The sequence below is a fragment of the Venturia canescens genome, chromosome 9 (assembly GCF_019457755.1).
Source record: "Venturia canescens isolate UGA chromosome 9, ASM1945775v1, whole genome shotgun sequence".
Classification (NCBI taxonomy): domain Eukaryota; kingdom Metazoa; phylum Arthropoda; class Insecta; order Hymenoptera; family Ichneumonidae; genus Venturia; species Venturia canescens.
In genome coordinates, this window is record NC_057429.1 from 15,815,163 (window position 1) to 15,836,381 (window position 21,219).

Below are 21,219 nucleotides of genomic sequence, written 5' to 3' on the forward strand. Positions count from 1 at the left end.
GAAATGACGAATAAAAAAACTCAATAATTCGGGACTTTTTGCAATATAATCACATATACCGGAATGGATATAGCTATTAGCCGATGATGATAACTTATCAATTCAAAACAAAGATACAGTTAATACTTATAGTTCAGAAATCCAAAATGGCCGCTAGTCCGGTACGTGAGGTGGGTGCAGGGTGAGGTGGATGAGGTGGCAAGCGGCCACGGCGGCCACGCATCTCCAATCGCGTTCTCCACGTCGAGCAGCAGCACTGCGAGCACTCTCGTGTGTTATATTCTTCTCTAGTAGAGAACCGCGCGAGGAAGAATCATCGTGGCGAGTGGCGAAGTGTGTGGCGTGTGTAGTCTTGTAGTCGTCGTCGTGTCGTTATATAGACGACATTTTATTTAACAAGATGGAAGCATCTACGGAGGATATCGTGATCCAAGCGGCTGAAAATTTGACGGAAAATGTGAATTCGACGACAGGGAGAATTCCCGCTACACCTGAGGGAATGGCAATTGCTTATGCCAGTCTCATCGTGATGGCCGTAGTGCCAATTTTTTTTGGCAGTTACCGGTCAGTCAAGCACCATAAGGAACAGCAGGTTAGACATATGTTTATATAGCCATTCCTTTCGATTTAACTTATTCTTTTTTTTGGCAACATATGGTTCTTCATTCCCATTCTTTTTCGTCTGCTATTTGTTGCCATGTGTCGTTCCTTGTTCTTTTTACTTCGTTAATTTTTTGAAGTGAAACTTCTATATAGACGGGGGTATTAGGGATTTTTTGTACTCCCATTGTTTACTACATTTTTAATTGCAAATCCCAAAGACATTTCCAAATTGATGGAACGAGATAATTTGTTCAAATTTGTTCTAAATTTTTTTCTTTCTTTTCACTTGAGTTATCGTTCGAAATTTTTTTTATTCGTCATTTACATGCACTCGTTGTCGTCATTAATGAAATGAGTACAAGCTCAATCGTTTTTCAAATTCGGGTCTGAATTCGGTGTTGTCGCCTCGTATTTATTCGATTCATTAGTTTGTTGCTTTCTTTGGTTTCATAAGTTCTCCATAACTTGATTATATTTCGCTCATTTCAGGAATATTTTGAAGCCAGTGGTGAAAAGCCAGAAACATTGTCACACAAAGACGCAGCTATGTTTCCAATTATTTCTAGTGCTGCGCTCTTTGGCCTGTACATATTTTTTCAGGTAATGTTGAGCTTACATTATTATTGTTCTCAGTGTTGTATTTAGTGTATCATGTATTGACATAATGCTTCGAAAAAATTTCTTATATTTTAATTCAAAAATTTTCTAGATATTCTCCAAAGAATATGTCAATTTATTATTGACGGGCTATTTCTTCTGGCTCGGAGTCGTAGCTCTTTGCCATTTGACAAGGTACAGTTGAATCTGAGAAAAGCAGATTTGAAACTACTTTTCATCCAAACACTTTGAATTTACATAATTTATGGAAATAATTTTCAATTGTGAAATCAACATTTATTTCAACGTTGCAGTCCTGTTCTTTCATCCCTTGTGCCAGCTGCGATACCAAAAACGAAATATCGATTCCGTTTTACCGAGGGTGAGGACGACAAACCCGAAGACATAATTAATTACAAATTCAATCTCCATGACGTTGTCTGTTTTGGATGTTGCACTCTTGTTGGAATTTGGTACCTCGTGCAAAAAGTAAGAATTGTATATCGTACTACAATTCCATGATCCAATAAGTTAGTTTATTTTCAGAAGTTTATTGAAATATAAAAGTGAAATAATAAATTAAAAAAGGACAGAGTACAGTTTGAATCGAATTTGGTCAACATAATAATTGAGAAATAATCCTTGAATGAAGGATTTTCAAACATCCACCCTCATATCTAGCAATCATCAATTTAGAAACATCAAATTAAGTCATTCATCGTATTTGTTTGCTAAATTTTGCATACTTCTATTTTATTATTTTTCAGCATTGGATCGCAAACAATCTATTTGGTATCGCATTTGCGATCAACGCCGTAGAATTATTGCACTTGAACAATATCGTGACTGGTTGTATATTACTTTGCGGTCTCTTCGTATACGATATATTTTGGGTATTCGGAACCAACGTGATGGTGACAGTTGCGAGATCATTCGAGGCGCCGATAAAACTCGTGTTTCCACAGGATCTTTTGGAAAAGGGTTTTTCAGCGAGTAACTTTGCCATGCTAGGCCTCGGCGATATTGTAGTTCCTGGTATATTTATCGCTCTGCTACTGAGATTCGATCACAGTCTTGGTAGAAAAACAAATACGTATTTTTACGCCACATTCTTCGCTTACTTCATGGGTCTCCTTGCTACAATGTTCATCGTCCATTTGTTCGAACATGCTCAACCGGCGTTGCTATACTTAGTGCCTGCTTGTTTGGGAACGCCATTGTTGCTTGCCATTGTCAAGGGCGATCTTAAGAGACTATTTTCGTAAGTTTTATCATTGGAAATGACATTTATTCTTTTCTCCATGTATATATTTTTAGAGTCCTACGAAAAACATTGACAATTTTTTGTATTAGTTGTGTCAGATGGAAATATCAAAACTTTAGCTGACAATAATTATAAATATTCTCTATTTTCCACGCAGGTATGAAGATCATCCATCAAAGGTTGAAGAAGCACCCGCACAAACTCAAATAGAAGCGAAAAAGGAAAAATAAGAATTTAGCAACAAAGAAAAAACGAGAGAAGAAAATTCATGAGAGAATATTTTCTCGTTACATTTCGAGGCACTGGAAAAATCTGACGCTTGTGCGAACTCGAATTTCTGTAACAAAATGTCGCCCGAGAGTGTCAATTGTCCTTTTTTAGTTTATCACCCTAAGTCCTCGGCTCAAAAAATATAGCATAAAAATTAACTAAGAAAATATCACCCGAATTCAATGAATGTTAGGTGAATCTTCTTCAAAGTCCAATTACTTCTGTATCGTACCTTGCACGCAGTTTTCTACTTTTTAATCGGTTCGCTCGGATCCCTTCCATTTCCTCTTAATCGCCCTCCAGGGATCATTTTCCAATTTTTAATAAGTTTTTTTTTCGTTTTTACTCGCTTATCAAAGACTCTGTCGATATAATTGATAGTTTCGATATTTCACGACCGATTAAATGAAAACAATTCCAAGTGTTTCGTCACGGACAACAATATGTTGCAGACGTGAAAATATTGTCTTTTTTGAGTAAAGATAAAATACAATAAATCCTGTTGATACGAACAATCAAAAGGGGTTTAGAAGACCCACCGAGTATGAAGTTGAAAAAAAAATCTTATTTAGACACAAAAAATTATTCCAATTTCAATAGAAATATCAAGAAGACTGCGAAGTTTTGTAAAATGGTAGAAAATTGCATTTATCACCCAAAATATTGCAAGTGAATCGCAATCGATTGCTAAACGAAGTGAATGGTTAATCTTTCCACTCGAACATCAATATTTTGGCGTTTCTTTTACAACATCCCATCATATTTAGTCGGTAACTAATTATAAACGCACAAAACTACGATCATCAATCTGCCCCTAGATCTTACATTTGAAAATAGTATATTACACACCTAGGGAGGGAAAGTAGACTACTTCAAACTGCGGGCAGAATTGTCACCCGAGCCGAAGGCGAGGGTGATAAGCACGCGGTTTGAGGTGGTCTAATTTCACTCCCGTGGAGTGTATACTATTTTTCACCACACGTGCACCGAAAATTCAACCTTCCGATTTCGGAAAGTTGAACTTTCGGCGCATGTGTGGTGAAAAAGCTTTTTATCCATTTTTATTTTGAACTCGTTTGTAATCTGAATTTTAGAGTGATAATTAAAAATTGAATTAATATATGGACAAGTATTTTTTTAGTGCCCGTGAGCTTGGCATTTAAAAACGGAAAATGATTGTAAAATTGCTTGATAGACAAGAAACTAATTGCTATTCATTTAGCAGCTGCACGGCTTCGAGGAGAAACTGGTATGAAATTTCACAGAGATTCAACATAAGTACTTAAAAATTGATCACAACATACCAGGTTTAAAAATTTATACAAAAATTTTGTTTTTCTTTGAAATGATCAATGTATGCAACAAAAATGTTAATATTTTTTTTTGCACTCGTACGGGTATATCTTTATATATGAGTAAAACATCACCCGATTGACAATAGAACAAGAATAAAAACAATTTCGAATTATTACAATTGTTTTATTTATTCAAATTTATTCTTATCTTAATTTCTGCAAATGCAAACATGACGTACAGTAATTTTAGAGGATATTTCATGCCTTAGCTGCATCTTCAACTGCCAAATTCTGAGCTGTGATTGATGGCAAATTCACTATACCCTCTTTTGATACCTTTTGCACTTTGAAATTAGGCAGATTCACTATGAGCCTTTTGTGAATTTCACGCACACATTTCTTCATTAGAATGTAAGCATCTGCTTCGCTCATATCTGAAATAATGATTATTAAATTTACAATATAAATCAAAACTAATACACAAATATTTTCAATCATTTTCATTGCAATTCTTGTATTTTAGTACCGTTAAAACTTCAGTATTAATTCTGGTCAATTTGAATAAATGATATTCTACATTGACAATCAAGAATTTATTTTTTTGGTTTCTGGGTTACTTTGATTTTTTTGAATAATATAATACAAATTAAATTTCAACGTTATGGAATAAACACAATATAATCAACAGAAAATTTTCTGAAAAATCAATCTTTATTTGAATAGAGAACCAAAATAACATGACATTAAAGTTCATAAACAAATTGAACCTAAATATATGCACACTTTGACAACAATGAAAAAAGAATTTGCTAAATGAAAAATAGAAAAAAAATTGATGTTCATGCAAAGAAGGTTGAACGATCTGTAATTTGCGTAGCTTTACAAAAAAGAAGAAGAAACTTACTCGGGTTGTAATATCTGTCGAGGATACTCAAAGAGAAGAAACCTCCGTAGCCATGAGCACCATAAGGGACTTTGACGCATGATGCCATATAATCAATGAAGAAAAGTTGAGGTCCGGTTTCCTCGTCATATCCAGCCATTAAAAGATTGACGAAATAAGGAGTTCTTGTACGAAGATAATCAGCTAGGTTTCTTCTCGTATAGCTGGCGGCAGCTTTCGGTGACAATTCGTAGCCGTTTCTCATTTTATAAAGCTGAATATTCTTAGCGATGTATTCCGAAAATTGAGTAGTATCGCCGGATTCTCCGCAAACGGCCATTACGAGTTTGTCCGAAATTTTGTGGATTTTTTCCTCGTCTTAAACAGTAGTAAAATTGAGATGATCAAAGTCATAATAAAGAAAATCGGTGATTTGAGAAATTGGAAAGCTTATATTTCAATCGTTAGATGTTTTCATTTACTCACCAGTTTTCATAACCATAATTGATTGTGCGGTCGTCATATCGGCTGCGACGAGCACGAAATCTTTAAACTGTATTCCAATTAAACATTCCATTTTTTCTTTCCCTGATTATTTCTGCGTTCAACAGTTTACGATCAATCAACCAACTTTATCCTAACCTTGCTTTCTCTCCGCTTTCACGATGATGCGTTTTTTCAGGGATTGCTGAAAACCGCCTGTCATTACTCGAATACTCGCACCGCATATCCGTTCATGTCTCCGGGGTGTTCAAAGTTAGAACCATTTCATTATTGTAAAATACTTTTCTTACCAACAGCCGGTAACCACTGTTTTTAAAAAGGGCGCGTAAATTTTTTAACTTTAACCCCAGCAATGTAGGCACATGGAGGCATATCATCGTTGCGATTTTTTTTTTACTGTAAAATTACAAAATACTGAATCTCTCTACTACTTTCTGCTGCATCTTTTGACAGGATGAAAACAAAATTGTTCGAACGTCATGATCGCAGACTCTATTACGTCGTGCAGTTATCTTTTACTCGGATCTGGTTATTGTGTTTATCGTTTGGCAAAATACTCGAATGATTCAGTAGCGAAGGTTTTACCTCAATTCATAATCGCTTCGATTGGTATCGTTGCTGTTGGAGCAAGATCGATTCATGCTCTTTTTTACAACCTATTATGGCGATCTTATCGTATGTCACATTTATTTATTATCAGCAAATCGAATTAACAAGCAAGTTCAGAATTTTGAGAACACTCAAAATTTATGAAAAATAATTAGTAGATTCAAAACCCTTGCTACAAGTAATGACAAATGAATAATTTCTTATATTCCTGTAGCGTTGAATCCAATGTTGATTGCCAAGGATTTGGAAGAAAATAAAAATGATGTAAATTTGTTGGACTGGATTCTTTCTAAAACCGCCATAGCCAGTTTTGTTTATTCATATTATTATCATTACAAGTCCTTCAAAATAGGCACAACGGTTGTTGTAATCCTTTCGGTATTAGAGATTCTGTGCTTAATTGAAGAAATAGAAGCAACTAAAGAGGTAAGGAAAAATTTTTTTATGGAAGTTCGATTCATTTGCCAAATTTTTCCATTTTTGGTTTATTCATAATATCTCATAGGCAAAGGGTGAAAATCGGCAAGGTGAGAATACTCGTGGAAAAATAGCTGCCCTAGTCAAGAATTTACCTCTGCCTCCTGTCATATTCTGGATTCTGTCATCTGAATTGCTCGGGTTGTTAAATAATAAAAATTTCAACATAAAAATGGGTACTCCTTGTTACGTTAGGTCAAAAGAACAAAAAATAATCAAATTTATTCATATTCCAACAAAATATTAATAGCGGATTAATAATATGTGAACATGGTGAAAATTGATGAACGCTCTCGTCCAAGCTCAAGAATCAAACGAAATTATTTATTGGAAAATAATTTCAATCTAATGGAACTTTTGAATAACAACAAGAACTACTCATCCATTTTCTCTTCTGGAATTTGTGAAATTGATACTTATTGATAATTGTCCATTATTTTCTGTTGACTAAAGCCGTGCAGTTGGAAATCCTCTCTGTCGTTTAGCAAATGTTCCTTACGCTATAACTGTCTGGGCTTTCCCTCGAGAAGGATTTTACATTGGTTGGTCAATAGCCGACACCATCAACGATTACCTAATGTTGTCTTACCTAATCATAATAACGGAGGGTCTTTGCCAAGCACCTATAAATCATTGAAAATCTGTACAATGAAAAAGCGTTGAAAGAAACAGTTATGACATTTGTTTATTGCACACGATCGGATGTATCCTCGTTTTTTAAGCTATTTCTTTTTACGAGGCAATAATTATTGAGTACAAGTGTATGGATTCAAAGGGGCTCCTCAAAATTATGTAAAAAAGTATATTTAATAAACCGTACGATATTAAGATAAAATTTATTGCCTATTTGGAACATTGTAGGTTCCAACATTTTTATTCACGTTATACGAAATTTCTCAGCCTGTGCCAACCTAGATTTAATTTTATATAATCTCGTTCCACTTTCTGAAACTCGCATTAGTTTCCCTAAAATGGTGAAAAACCTTCCATGTCTTTTTTGAGCATTTTTTGACACAAAACTTTGAGAAAATCATTCACAAACATTGTTCAGTTTTTTTGCAATCTAACTGCTCGCATATACTACAAAAATACTGAAAAAAAACTGTACTGCGAACTCAATAAAAGATATGCATGATTTGCTAGGTCGAAGAACCAGCAGCAAAAAAAGTTTCAAACAAAAAATGCATTTTTTGGTTATGAAATGGTGACAACTGCGAACGACATCCGATAAAATAATAATCTCTTCAATTTCTTATGCGAAATACTTTCTTTTGCCAGTATAGCAAAACGCAGGGCAACCAAAAGATACTATTGCTGATGAAGAGCAGTGATTTTGAAGAATAAATGTGTCTTTTTTCCAATCGAGAATAACTTGACGAAAAATAAGATATGAATTTTGAAGACGAAAAGTAGGTTATGTCTGGTCGGAAGGATTGCTTAAGAATAATGCATTAAATGTACGTAACATATTTTGTTATGAAGAGGGCAGGCAATGGTGAGGTAAAATTACGAAGCACGTAATGCGCCGGAGATATTAATTGTAATCGTATATTATGATATCATTCATTCGAGAAGACATTCGGAACCACGTACTCGCGCGCACAAAGAGTTATTACACATAATTTAATAGTCCGATACGATATATCACAAACGAAACGTGGAGAGTTGTTCACGTAAGAGAAAAAAGTATAGTACGGAATGGAAGAATAAAAAAAGATGCGAAACGCGAAAAGAGAGTGAGTCAGGGCGAGAGAAAAAAAATGAAAAGGAAAATTATAAGCGTAATAATCACCGCGCGTTTTCGATGCGTATTCGGAGACTTTCTTGATGAAAAAAATTATCGTTATAAAAAAGAATAAAAACATGAATATTGGTACCTAATTTCGTTTTTTGCCTTTTCACGAAATCGCATAATAATTTACATTTTAGAGTTTAAATCACGCCAGCCAATTTGTGGCATTGGCTGGAGTCTCAGACTGTTTCGTGGACTCTCCTCAGCCTCGTATCCCGGATTCACTTGTCCAGCATCCGGGAATACGTCCTTAACTGATATTTGACTGCTTCGCGTCGGTCGCGGCTGGATTCCCAGCTGATTACCAGGCGCTCCGTAAATGTTGTTTGCACCCAGTGTCTGCATCGAGGACTTTCCTCTCATCGCCATTATGCTGTTGCGACGACCCTCGAACGCCTTGAACGCCTTCGTCGAACGACGCGTCGACATGTTCCGTGGTAATCCTGAAACAAATCGCAACCAATTTCAAAATCAACAAACAGGTGAAAGTTAATATTGTGTTACATATTCTCATTTCACGTACTCGCATTCAAATCCATATGAATAAAAAATCTGAATTCTCTCTCATTTTGACTGAACTCACCGTTATAATATTTCCCATTTTAACTTAAGTCAAAATTCGAACTCACTCGAAGTTCAACAAGTTTTTAAACTTCAAAAAATTCGAACTTAATCATCAATTTTTTCTTGTTTTTTTTTTTTTTTGTCACGATTTTTGTGATTTTCATACTTTAATACAAAACTCAAAAAATTCCTATTTCTGATTATTCCTCCTTGAATTGAAATAATATTAAAAATACAATTTCAAATATATGTATATAAAAAAAAAATTCATTCCAGCTCACCGTTGCCTTCGGCCATACTGAAGAAACGTTGCCGGAACGCGACGTCCAGGGTATTGATGGCTTGAGTCTTCCTGCGACTCTTTTCAAGATTTCTGATTGTTTTCCGTCTTCCCGGACCACTGCCGCTGCCTTCATCGTAATCGCCCTCCATGCCGTCGAGACGCTGCAGATCGCGAACTATTTCGACAGCGTGCTTCGATAGAAGAGCCTCTTCAGAAAGATCCTTCGACTAGAAAGAACCAGAGAATCGATTATGCGGTGCTCGAAGGAAAACGTCCGGAGTAAAAATAAAAAATTATTTGTACAAACTCTCACTTCTCCGGTGAAACTTTCTCACCTTTTTACAGCAGTACCAATCGAGAACGGTACTAGCAAGGATGTGAGCCAAAGTGCCGAACCGATGGAAAAGCATAGCCGTAAATTGTATGACCAGAATGAGAGCGAAAAAGAAAACGAAAACGAGACCAATAGGTTCGAGTTGTAAGTATTCTTTGGACACGTGAACCTGAAATGGGGAGGAGAAACAATGAGTAAACGTGTCATTTTTCATTAAGCTATAAACAAATGGTTAAAGTACACACATATATTATATTTATACAGTACAATGACACAGATCACAAACGTTAAAGGTAGATGGTAAAACCACAAAAAAGTTGGGAATTTTCATGACTATAAAATCGAAGATTACGATTAAGAGTAAAATGAATTTGAAGGATAATCTCATTTCGAACAATTCAAATGAAAATTTTAAACCGCGAAAAAAAGAACGTTCGAGGCGAATGAAATTTGATAAAATTAGTGAAACGATAATTTTTCGTGATTTCACCGAATGTGGTATTTACACATAAATACAATATTAGAGATTCCGAAGTGTGGTTAAACCATGGCCCGCGATGTAGCGGTGCGCGAAGACAGAAACCAAAAGAAAAAGTTTCCTTTTTTCTATCGATTCGTTTTGTTGCTTTTTTTTTTTTTTTTTTCAAAACCACCCTGTGTTGTAGCCGAGGGTTTTTGAAAACGACGTACAGTGCACCTCTCCACGGTTAGACACAAACACGCACACAGATGTAAACCAAGTAAGTGTGAGGGAATTTTTCGATCGGCCAAAAGAAACGGACAAAAAAATGATGCCGCAGCGTGAGAAAGTCGTGAGATTAGTATTCATCGTGGCTGTAAAGTCGGAAAAAAATGTACAAATATTCGATGGTAGAAGAAGATTTAGAAAGAATAATTTGAATGAATACATCGAACGAACTTTGAAATATGAAAAAAAATGTTGTCGCTCAAACGAAATAGAAGAAGAAAGTATGTTCTGGGAATAAATAATCGTGATGTTAGTATTTTTTTGACGTATTTCGGTAAATTTGTGAGACACAAATAAATAATTGAACCAAATTTGTGTGTGTTCCAGGAACGGTTAAACCAGTGAAATAAAAAGAAAGAGAAATAGAGAGGCAGAAAGTTAAAAAAGAGAGAAAAACGAGGCCGGTGTGCCGGTACCTCTGCAGTTTCCTCAACGAAGGTGATGTTCGTCTTGATGCCGAGAGGCCACACAACGTGAAGCTGATCTTTGTTCAACTGTAGTAAGAATACTATCAGAACGAAGAGAGCATTGAACATTAAAAACGCGAAAACGCTCTTGTTTCGTAGTTCGATCAGATCTGCGGCGATGCGAGCCTGTGTGTGTGTCAATAGTTTTTTGTTCGGAGGATGGGGAAAGGCAAAAGGATCAAAGGAGAGAAACAAAAACACACGCACACATTAGTTTAATAGTAGAAAAGCTCCACCGATGTTTTCCTTGTTCTCTTGCGACGATCAGACCAATCTGATAATGAGAGGAAGTTGATTCTCGGTTCCTAGCAACATTCTTTATCTTTCGAAATACTTTTGTAAATTTGGAGCATTCGAAAGAGTCAAAATTCGGAGTATTTGCGAAAAAATCCACAACCCAACATTTCTAATCTCAATATCTAGAGAAAAATTTAATGTTGAAACTATTTTTTACAGCGAGTTCGAAGTCTGAGAAAAAAACAGTTTCGAAATGTTACTTTTGCCCATAATTTGGAGTTTTGGGAAAAAGAATTGACTCCGAAGGGTTTTCGTCGCTTGAAAATCGAATTAAATTTGGAGTACAAAAACATTTGGAAGCACTTGAATTGCCTAAAATCGACGAGGGAGAAAAGTAAAGTGAGAACATGGGTCGACGATCGGTGGAGCGGTTTTTACCTGTTGGGAGGTCTCGTCATAACTGATGTTCGTCTTGATACCAAATGGCCACTTGACATGGAGCAAATCTTTGTTTAACTGTAGTAGAAAGACGATCAGGACGAAGAGAGCGTTCAGCATAAAGAACGCGAATACACTCTGGTCTCGTAAATCCTTAAGGTCTCGAGCGATTCTAGCCTGATGATTAGCAGCGTTATAATATTTACATTTATTCGTCAATTCGTGCAAATTATCCTCAACGGAAGATTCGTAAATGTGAATCTTCGGTAAATGCACGAATTGACTTTAAAATCAAAGGAATAAAAAGTGATTCCGTTTGTTGCACTTCTTTTTAGACTTTGGTGTCAATGACGAGCTTGGGTTGAAAAATTCATTAGAGAAACTGAGAAAACTACAGCACTTTCAATATGAAGGGAAAAATAAGTAAAGAATCACTATTTTTTCAAGCCTCGATCGTGACAAAGTATTGAGACTTTCAGTAAAATGAATTGTCATGAAATTTCCTTGCCAAATAAAAACCCATTGATTCGGTAACGAGCAGATTTCATTCGTTTTCACTTTAACCCAGTAGAAAAAACGTTTTTCCATTGCTGTAGTTATCTCGATACGAAAATCGTGAAGTTTACCTTCTCAGCTTTGTCTTCGTCGATAGGATACAAATACTTGTCGAGTAGATCTTTCCAGAAGAGTTCTTCCTGAAGAGAAAGTACTTCGACTTCTCCTTTCTTGAGTCCTTCGTCGGTGACCCAGTAGGGACGCGAAAGGAAGTCGTTGTTTCTGATGTTATCGTTGTTCTCACTTTTCTCTGTTTCCGTTTCGCTCACGTGATCATCCTCTTCCCCAGGGTCTTCGCCGATGGCTCCGAGATGATCAGCTGCCCGAGAACCAACGGAGGAAGCTCTTCGACGACCGGATGAATGACCGTGGGGATCCACAGCTCTGTATTCGGGGACGAAGATTTGACAAGGCGGATGAAATTGTGTTCGAACGCTGAACGTTTATAAATTTTCGACTTTTCAAGTAGCTTGGAAGATTGCCAAACGATTTTTCATGATTCTATATAAGAATTTAAAAAAATTTCTAACTCTCCGGAAAGTTCCGAAGACTTTTGAGTTGTTGGAAAGTTGAGTTACGTTTTCACACACCTCTCGATAGTTTCTAATCGTTTTCCAAGTTGTTCCAACGACTCTGCTATCGCAACGAGTTGTTGTTTTTCATCGGAAGGTTGGTCGTGGGTGCAGAGCATACATTTGAACAATCCAGCCAGGGATATTTCTATGGAACCTTGATTATCGCCGTTGTTGCCTGCGCCGTTTTGCAGGAAGCCGAGAAGCGACTTTTGCTTCGCTTTTCGTTTAGCCTCTTCGGCCTCTTTCTTTTCTTGCTCGAGTTCCTAACGAGAGAGCGCATAAGACTCGTATCCGTTAATTGTTCACAGAGTGTTTCAGTATTTCCGGTTAGTTTGTGCAAATTTGTGAGAAGCAGTGAAAAAGTCGGTTCCGAAGAGATCATTCGCGCGATTGTGCCAACGCTTGGTCGAGTCAATACCAAATTTTCAAAGTTCTTTCCTCAAGAAAATCGAGCAAAAATCTCTTCGGGTTGTGATTAATCTTGCTTTGTTAATTACCGCAGCGGACAGCCGAGTTTTCACCTCCCTCGTGCCCCACGTGATATCATTGAGATTGAAGAGCGAATATATTATTAGTATGCAGTACATCGAGGGTACGGTTATGTAGTAAATTATGCCGTAAATTAGACATCCCATTTCACGGGGATGCAAAGCGGCGGTGACGGTCAATTGGAAGGCAACGAAAAAAAGGAACATGCTTGATGGCGCTGTGAAACCATCCTCGACTATGTTTATCGATATCGCCGTCGCAACGACTACCATCACGAGGCCGTAGACAACGCTTATCACCGCGGCTGCAAATACCTGTTTTCATGATATTATTTTAATTTATATTTTTCAGAAATTCGAACAAAGGCTCAAGCTTTCTACGACCCTGAATACATTGACGTGAAATTTGGGATAGAAGTACGTTTGAGAAGTCCGCAGACGAACCTAACACAAGCTAACTAACCATTTCCAGAAGCCATTTTTGAAGGATAAAAAGCAACACAGTGGTCAAAAATTGGTCGACTAAAAATGATATTCTGGTGAAAATCATTCATCCGGAAAGTCTTGGAAGGTAATTTTTACTTGAGTTATTATAATTACTATCGATGCCAATTGTTCTGGGAATGTTGGGAGAAAAAAAGGAGAAAAAAAAATTACTTTTCTTCTGATCAATCATCTGCTGACCTTTGCCATTTAGTAGAGCCTTAATTACCATCACCAGGGAAGCAGGGAACCGACCACCACAGGAAATATCTTCCTCCATCCTCGACCCTCAGTTTCTTGAGCATTTCTCCAAGAACAAACCTTCTTCGTTTTCTTCACTGCAACCTCTCTCGTACCCCACGAAACAACGTTCAAATTGATGATCGAGTACAATATGAGAAGCAAATACATGGACGGGATTGACAAAAGATAAATGATGCCTGGTACGATACACCAAAATTCTTGGGGATGAAGACAAGCCGCTATCACGAACGAACTCGTAAGTGATATCAAAAATATTGCTGATGGCGAACCTATGCCGTCCTCGCCCAGTTGCAACGCGGTACCAACGATCACAGCCATCATTATCATCGCATATGCCGTTGATAATATCTGAGCGCAGAGAAGCTACGAAATTCGACAAAAAACAGAAGGAAACACTCACACACGCGTATTTTATTCGTGGACAGCGTTTTTATCATGATTTTTTTCACTTTGATCGTTAAATTTTTATTTATTACGAATATTTATTTCCAAGTTTAAACAAAAGTGAAACAAATTTGAAAAATATTGAATAGAAATTGATTTTTTATTTATCGTCAGCAAATTATAAGATTTTGAACAATCTGCTAAATTTTTATATAATTTTTCATTTAGCTGAGACAACTTCGAGAAAAACTCGTTGATTTTGATAATCAGAAGAATTTGAAGGATAGAAAAAATGTAGGATCGCAGCTCGTGGATACGATCTCCAACTCCATTGCTTATGCACATTGAGGACATTGACAATGAGTACGAAACAAAAAGACACTTTGAGCGATAAGAAAAAGCGAGCATCGAACAAATGAAAATGTTGAAAATTCAGATATTTGCCAGTAACGTAACAATGCCAGTAAACAAAATTATTCGCAGGAGAATTATTTTGAGAACAAAATAACTCATTATTCGTATTTGCTGCGATTTCTCAATTTACCATTTCGTTAAAATCGATATCTTGTGCCACAAGAAACGAGGCGAATTTGTTCATGTCACTTGCGACAAAAATCATTGAAAGAAACATATCTCAGTGAGGAATCGAGAACGAAAGAGAATGTTGAATAAACTTACCTGTATATTGGATTTGCACGTAAAACAGACAAACATGAACAGGAGAATTGGAATGATGTTGTAATAGAAGCTCGTCCAATTGTCGATTTTGAAGGCAGCTACGAAGGCTCCCACCAACATAAGAAATATCGTTCCTGGTCCAAGGATCGTACCGCCTATTGGTAATTTCAATTTTTGAAATACTCGTTCGAAATTCAATGATAATATTTTGAAAAAAAATGGATCAAACTGTCAAGTTACATCGGAAGTCAATAGATAGAGAGAAACAAGGTAAAAATAAATGATCGAAAATCGATGAGCAATTGACTGACCCATAAGGAGAATTTGGTACGAAATGTAAGGCAGGGATATGTTGTCATTGATTTTGATAGTTTTCTTAGCGTCCATAAGAAGATCCATGATATTGGCCAATGTTGAGGGGACCCAACGACGACGTTGGTTGTAAAATTCGTTGAAACCTTCAGGAGCATGAGTGTAGGCATCACTGGCAGCTGAATATTCGACCTTGAAAACAAAAATTGATAAAATGGTAATTCGTTGCTCGCTGATTAATTCATTCATTTCGGTCCTTTTTCCGAGTTCGTTCTTTATTTTTCTTCATTTTATTAACTTTTTATTTCAGGCTTGTTTGATGCTGTAAGAAAATGTGAATCGATTGAGCCGAGAGAACTCACTCGATATCCACGCTGCAACAGAAGTGTGCAGAGCCAACGATCCTCCCCTTGATCGTACTGCACGTAATGTCTCGCTTCCTCGGATCTCGTCGTATATTTCTTCATGACGTTGTCGTCCATCAGAGCCTTGCCTCTGAAGAGGGAAAAACAACCGGGACTACAGAGCACACAACCGATCATGTGCTCCGTCGCTTTTTGAAGCCAATGACCAATCGCGTACTCAAACATTTGGTACCAAACCATCGGACCTTAGGAAAAAACAAAAAATCGAGAAAATTCTATTACATTAAAATGTAAAATCTTCGCGCATTCAGTCGATTTTTGCAACAAATTTGAAAAAATATCCATTGAAAAATGGGATTACGGGTTTGACATTTATTTTGACGTACCTGATCCTACTGGATGGATGCGCCCACAAGCGGCGCCGAGATTTTTATTCTTTTTCATAAGATCGACTAACAGTTTGACCGCAGCTGGCTGGAAATCAATGTCGCCGTCCAATGTCAACAAATACGTATTTTCGGCTATTACTTCTTTGCGGTCGACACTTATTGGTTGTTCCATAAGACGATGCCCTAGCAAGTAGTACATGTACATGACCTGCGAAAACCAAAAGATGATTCAACGTTAGAAAGCAGCAGAAAGTACAGGTAATCAAGTGGACTCGAAAAACGAAAAAAAATGAAGAAAAAATTAAATAAAATCCTCTCACTTGGCTCCACCGTTTCCTGTGTCGAATTTTACTTTTGTCCTTCAAATGAGCAACCATTTTCGTCTTTCCAGGCAACGTCCAGACCAGTCGACCACCGTAAGGTGTTGGATATTTTTTCGGTGCTCGCACGTGCATTCTCGTCTGATGAACGTCCGAAGCTGCTTCGTCCAGGGTGCCTACCAGTAGTTTCACGAATCTATTCACCTGGGATTCGTTTTCGTCGTGGTCGCTGAGCTCGAAAGCATCATCGAAGAATATGTGAGCTGAGAATCGGAAGAAAGAAACTCAACTGAATAAATTACTCCAAAAATATTGTTTTTTTTTTAATTTTTAAATTTTTTTAAAATTCTAACCACTTTGAGTCTCACACTAGAATAATGATTTTGAATCGATCATTATTCGAGATTGATTCAAACATTTTCGACTATCGTACAATAAAAAAATGAAGCGAATTGAAATAGAAAAAGTTTATAAATCTCGTTTTAAAATTTTCATCCGAACACAGCTTAATCTTTTTTTATTATTATTTTTCTTTCTATTCTCGTTAATGTGGTTCGTTCGAAGCTTACTTTCAAATTCGTAATAATCAGGATCCACGACTTTGAGATACTTTTGGGCGACTCTCCTTGCACATTGGTCCTCGTCGAGCCTCAATATACTTTTCAAGAACTCAATCATCTCTTCCTTGTTCTCGTGCCACATGGTAGCACAAGCGTAAATTCTGGTCACGTGATCGCTGCTTTTTACGGCGGACGGTGGAGTCGTTGAACCGTCGGTTTGCTCGTATATCGTTTCGTAGTCGCCGTCTCCTTTTTCTCTTTCAATTTCGGCTAAATCCTATCGTTAGAAAAATCGAGTTTAAATATCATCGAAATGTTGGAATTTGAATTATATTAAATTAGGATAAATGTCACTAGAAAGTTCGAGCTTGCAGACAAAAACGATATTTCGTCGCTCGAGTTTTGAATTATTTGAAAAAAAAAATGATAAAAATATCTTCCAAATGGAAATTACTTCGACTTTGACTTCCGGTTGATCGTCTCTTTTCCTATTCAGGCCCATCGACTGGTCGATCAACAAAGAGTCGTACATCGGCACGACGAACAATTTCTCAGTAGCTGCGAGTCTCTCGCATTTCGGTGTCCAGATATGCAGAGTGATCCACGTCTGCGACAAAAGCCAAAGGAGCCAAATCCAAGCGTATTGTTTCGAAATGAAATCATTGAGGAAATTGGGGTCCTCCGGTGACTGGAATGAGAGATAGTCGGGAATGGTGCCGTGGAAAAAGCATGGATCGCCTTCGCGAATTCCGACGGCCGCGATGAGCAGGGAAATCGTCACAGGGATCGTAAGACTCACTGGAAAAGCGTAACTGAATCCCTGAATCAGTATTTTACATGCAAACTTTCCTGTGAACAGAAAATTCAATATTTTTCCATTTGATTTGTAAAAAAAAAATTTAACGCGCCTCTAAAATCTTCTTTTTTCCCAATTTCTCTATTTTATTTCAACGATTGTTCGTTCGAACGAACGGAAAAGACAAAATTTCTCATCCACTTTGGAGTGCGTTTTAAATCGTTTTCTTTCCTCGATTTCATTTTATTGACTATTCGTTTATTTGATTTTTTTTCAATTGATCGATGCCCGTTTCGATCAACGATTTTAGATCGGCTTTCCCGAATACCAACACTTCTTTTGGGTGAATATTTTTCTATCCTTACCGAAAATATAAGCCAGGTAAGCTCCAAAAATTTGTATCAGTAGAACGCGAATCGGTGCGTAAAAATCGGGTGTTATCGTTTCGGTGTCTCCGTTGGAAAAAGTGTCCGATAAATCCGGAATGGAGTCGGTCGTCGCTGCAACCGAGCCCCGTTGCATAACTGAGATTTTGTAATCCGTACTCCCAAATTTGGTGAACAAATGACCAACCGATTCGCCTTTTATGTGAAGAATTATAATCGTGCTGATGAAAAATCCGATTATTTTCCATGCCGATACAAATATGTAAGTGAAGTATCGCGTCAGACGAAGTTCCTTCTTCACGCGACCGAGAGTCTTAACGAATCCTAGAAAAAGAAAAAAAAAACGAGACAATATTCCAGTCCGATCTCATAATTCTTTCTTTCTTTCTTTCTTTGCAGGGAAAATACGAATTCTGGCTTCTTCAACGCACCAATCGGACTCTGAAGCGACACGTAGTTTTCCCACCAGCCGCACGATACCAGGAACAACGAGGGTGGTATCAACCATAAAGAAGGCTCAGAGCTGGTCAACAATGGCCAAACCACGAATCCCGTTGCTTGTGCTGCTAACGCAGCAAGATCGACCAACACGAGGACGCATCTTCTTGATTGATCTTTGCTCTTATTTCGAGAAAGCAAACCTGCCCAAATGTCATGTAACAGTAGATTTTAGGAGGATGGAATTGAGAGTTAAAAATCTTGGAGTCGTGAGGCCAAAATGACGATCGAATGAATCATTGTTGAGGAAAAAACGGTTGTGAAAAGTGGAGAGGAATTTTAAAAATAATATTTTTTAATGGAACGTGGCAAGTGTCTCTGTGTCCAGGAAACTTTTAGTGTTTTCATACGGACTGAAGTAGCTGAAAATCTGATTGAAATGGCTTTCGAAAAAAGCTCGTAATTTCATAACAGAAAAGGTATAACTCACCAAGAAAACCTGGCACGAAACACACGCAATTTGTTAACATGGCACCTCTGACGACATCGAGTTCAGGCAATACTGCAAAGAACATTAGCGCGAGACCAACAACGTGGAATGTTTCCATTACGAATACCAGAAGAAAGTGCGACGACAAAGGCTTCTTCCACGATTTGAAAATGCATATTCTCAAACTTCTTATAAAAGTACCAACTTCGGGCACTACGAATGCGATTATTATGCACCACATCCACGCTATTCTTTCCTCATCCGGTAACGTCGCGACGAATTGCTTGTCTCGCCCTGCAATTTTTCATGAAATGTGTGTTTCAACGTTAGCATTGTAGATTTACGTTTTTTTTCATATTCCCACGAAGCTTGCGGAGCATTTAATAGAAGGATTAGTTTCGCCATCGACGGATGTCGAAAAAACCATCAGAAAGTTGAATTTTGTCGTTAAAATGAGTTTGAAGAAAAAAATAATCAGAATTATCCTATCTGCATCGAGGCTCCACAAATTTCTCAAATAATAAAAACAACGAATAATTCAGTAATTTATGATTTCGACACACGATGAGACAACAGGAACAGAGAATGTTTTTTCAAATATTTCGATGGATATTTGAGTTCAGAATGAAAACGGTCGTCACATTTAGTGCTCTTCGACTCGAGGAAAATGGCGAGTGATTTTTTAAAAATTTCTGTCCCCTCAAAAGTTTCAGACTTTCAATTTTTCGTTTCCAAAGATTTCCATTGTACCAAACATTCGAATTGTAGACTTTTAGGCTTTTCTTCGAAAAAATGGTGACGCTTACCCAGCTGTTTGTTACAGTAGGCGATTTGCCGACCCGCTTTCAGTTGCGAGGTCATGAAGAGAATTGTGCCTTTGGCAATGACTCCGCATCCGAGGACAATTATAAAGACGAGGAGGTAGACGATAACTTTCGTTATTTGAACTGTGACGTCGAAGCATTTCTGATTCGCCATCGATCCCGAATCGATTTTCGGGGGTGGATCTCTGAACACGTCCCATCCTTTCGTCTCGACGAGTGTCCTTTGACTGATGAACATTCGAAAGTTTTATCTCACTCCAAAGTCAAGTGTCTTGAATCTCAACAATATTCATTTTCGCCAAAGTATTCCTCACGTTTCATCTTTCAAAGAGATTTCGTAATGACGCTTTTTTACCTGCCGCCATAAGCTTGCGTCAACGGAGTCGCGTCGTCGTCTGAAAAATCATCGGTTGGATCGACTCCTCCACCGGGCACAACACCGTTTTGTTGCATTTTCGACATTTTCCCGAAATATTTTTTTCCTGTGATACGAAAGTCAAACGAATTATACCGAGAAACGAATGATCCGTCACAAATAAATACGCGAATCGTCAAAAGTTGCGACATCGCTCGAAAAATATTCAATCTCATTGAAATTACCGCGTTCGCTTAGCAAACTTCAAACGCAAAATATGAGCGTAAGCACGCGAACATTATTTCGGAGTAAAACCACGTAATCGTCGCACTAATGAAATTATCGTTCTAGTAATAAATTATTCCAATCATCAAAACTGAAATCATCAAATTATTAATGAATCCTTCAACAAAACCGAGGCAAAATGCCACTAATCGTTTTGCCCAAATGCCTGTTTTCGTAACGTATAACATAAAAATTGAAGTGCATGAGAAATGAATCGATTAGGGAAAAATCAAGTGGAAAGATTCCCGCGTTGTCGACAAAACCCCCAGAATAAATGGAAATCGTTTATTCGCACTAGAAAATAAAACATTAAGGTGGTTCCTCCATGAGACAGTTAAATTAGGAAATTATTTAAATTTGGCATACGTATTGTTTAACATATGAACAACACCTCTATAAAATTTTAACAAGTTTCACCATCCCGAACCCGAGATATATGTAATTGAAGTTGACTCAATTAACACGTAACATATGGACCGTGCATAAGCAAACGGCACATTATTAATTCTACCGCCAGTACTAAAATTAGGAAGTTTATAAAAAACGAGGAGGAGCTAGAGCAGGATATCACAGATATTGTGAAAAAAAATCAAGGTGATTGACCATCTAGTTTGACAGATATAGCCTCGGGAAGTACGAAGGTTTAGGCTGCATACGATATATTTTGCAAGCGAACAAGCGAATGTCGTCTGTATAGACAACCTTTTCTGTGTGTTGAAGCGTAACCTGGATAGTTCCGTCAAAAAATTTACTCACGATGTCGGATCAAAAATACTTTTAGAATAAATTTTACGAAAGCAAATGATATTTGTACTATATCTGCTGCCACCGAGTACGTATATAGGCTCTTTACAAAGTTATTGATTACGATCCGAACGAATTATCAAGCCTTTTAATATGCAGACAG

General features: G+C 37.3%; 4 protein-coding genes and 1 long non-coding RNA gene across 16 annotated transcripts; 3 read left to right on the forward strand and 2 right to left on the reverse strand.

Annotated features, from left to right (window-relative positions):
* Positions 1-175: 175 nt before the first annotated feature.
* Positions 176-4,202, forward strand: LOC122416113 (minor histocompatibility antigen H13). The gene is made up of 6 exons (XM_043428811.1): positions 176-592; positions 1,093-1,203; positions 1,313-1,395; positions 1,515-1,689; positions 1,968-2,461; positions 2,622-4,202. The coding sequence occupies exons 1-6, from the start codon at positions 401-403 to the stop codon at positions 2,692-2,694; spliced, it is 1,128 nt and encodes a 375-aa protein (XP_043284746.1). The 5' UTR covers positions 176-400; the 3' UTR covers positions 2,695-4,202.
* LOC122416115 (proteasome subunit beta type-2-like) lies at positions 4,193-5,625 on the reverse strand. The gene is made up of 3 exons (XM_043428814.1): positions 5,399-5,625; positions 4,934-5,290; positions 4,193-4,463 (listed from the first exon to the last, which is right to left on the reverse strand). The coding sequence occupies exons 1-3, from the start codon at positions 5,487-5,489 to the stop codon at positions 4,288-4,290; spliced, it is 624 nt and encodes a 207-aa protein (XP_043284749.1). The 5' UTR covers positions 5,490-5,625; the 3' UTR covers positions 4,193-4,287.
* A 47-nt stretch (positions 5,626-5,672) lies between these two features.
* LOC122416114 (uncharacterized) lies at positions 5,673-7,171 on the forward strand. Of its 2 annotated transcripts, XM_043428812.1 has the most exons (4): positions 5,673-6,091; positions 6,240-6,451; positions 6,531-6,643; positions 6,956-7,171. In XM_043428812.1, the coding sequence occupies exons 1-4, from the start codon at positions 5,896-5,898 to the stop codon at positions 7,137-7,139; spliced, it is 705 nt and encodes a 234-aa protein (XP_043284747.1). In that variant the 5' UTR covers positions 5,673-5,895; the 3' UTR covers positions 7,140-7,171. The 2 variants fall into 2 exon arrangements, with proteins under 2 accessions (XP_043284747.1, XP_043284748.1); XM_043428813.1 differs by lacking the exon at positions 6,531-6,643.
* Positions 7,168-20,169, reverse strand: kkv (hyaluronan synthase-like protein kkv). Of its 2 annotated transcripts, none has more exons than XM_043428804.1 (19): positions 20,028-20,169; positions 19,655-19,899; positions 18,849-19,142; positions 18,352-18,561; positions 17,900-18,244; positions 17,193-17,587; positions 16,748-17,015; positions 16,179-16,441; positions 15,856-16,066; positions 15,467-15,714; positions 15,104-15,296; positions 14,793-14,947; positions 12,993-13,298; positions 12,511-12,758; positions 11,992-12,304; positions 11,366-11,542; positions 9,477-9,644; positions 9,140-9,368; positions 7,168-8,737 (listed from the first exon to the last, which is right to left on the reverse strand). In XM_043428804.1, the coding sequence occupies exons 1-19, from the start codon at positions 20,132-20,134 to the stop codon at positions 8,421-8,423; spliced, it is 4,692 nt and encodes a 1,563-aa protein (XP_043284739.1). In that variant the 5' UTR covers positions 20,135-20,169; the 3' UTR covers positions 7,168-8,420. The 2 variants fall into 2 exon arrangements, with proteins under 2 accessions (XP_043284739.1, XP_043284738.1); XM_043428803.1 differs by lacking the exon at positions 12,993-13,298 and adding an exon at positions 13,788-14,093.
* On the forward strand, positions 8,595-20,638 carry LOC122416117 (uncharacterized). 10 transcript variants are annotated; one of them, XR_006262065.1, is made up of 12 exons: positions 8,595-8,776; positions 9,135-9,619; positions 10,551-10,722; positions 12,210-13,554; positions 13,705-13,965; positions 14,821-14,953; positions 15,164-15,321; positions 15,415-16,116; positions 16,250-16,436; positions 17,235-17,526; positions 18,320-19,112; positions 19,217-20,638. It is a non-coding gene; the product is annotated as an uncharacterized lncRNA (long non-coding RNA). The 10 variants fall into 10 exon arrangements; XR_006262060.1 differs by lacking the exon at positions 19,217-20,638 and adding an exon at positions 10,141-10,472 and having other exon boundaries at positions 18,320-18,722; XR_006262066.1 differs by lacking the exon at positions 19,217-20,638 and having other exon boundaries at positions 9,135-9,420; positions 9,487-9,619; positions 18,320-18,722.
* The last annotated feature ends 581 nt before the right edge of the window (positions 20,639-21,219 follow it).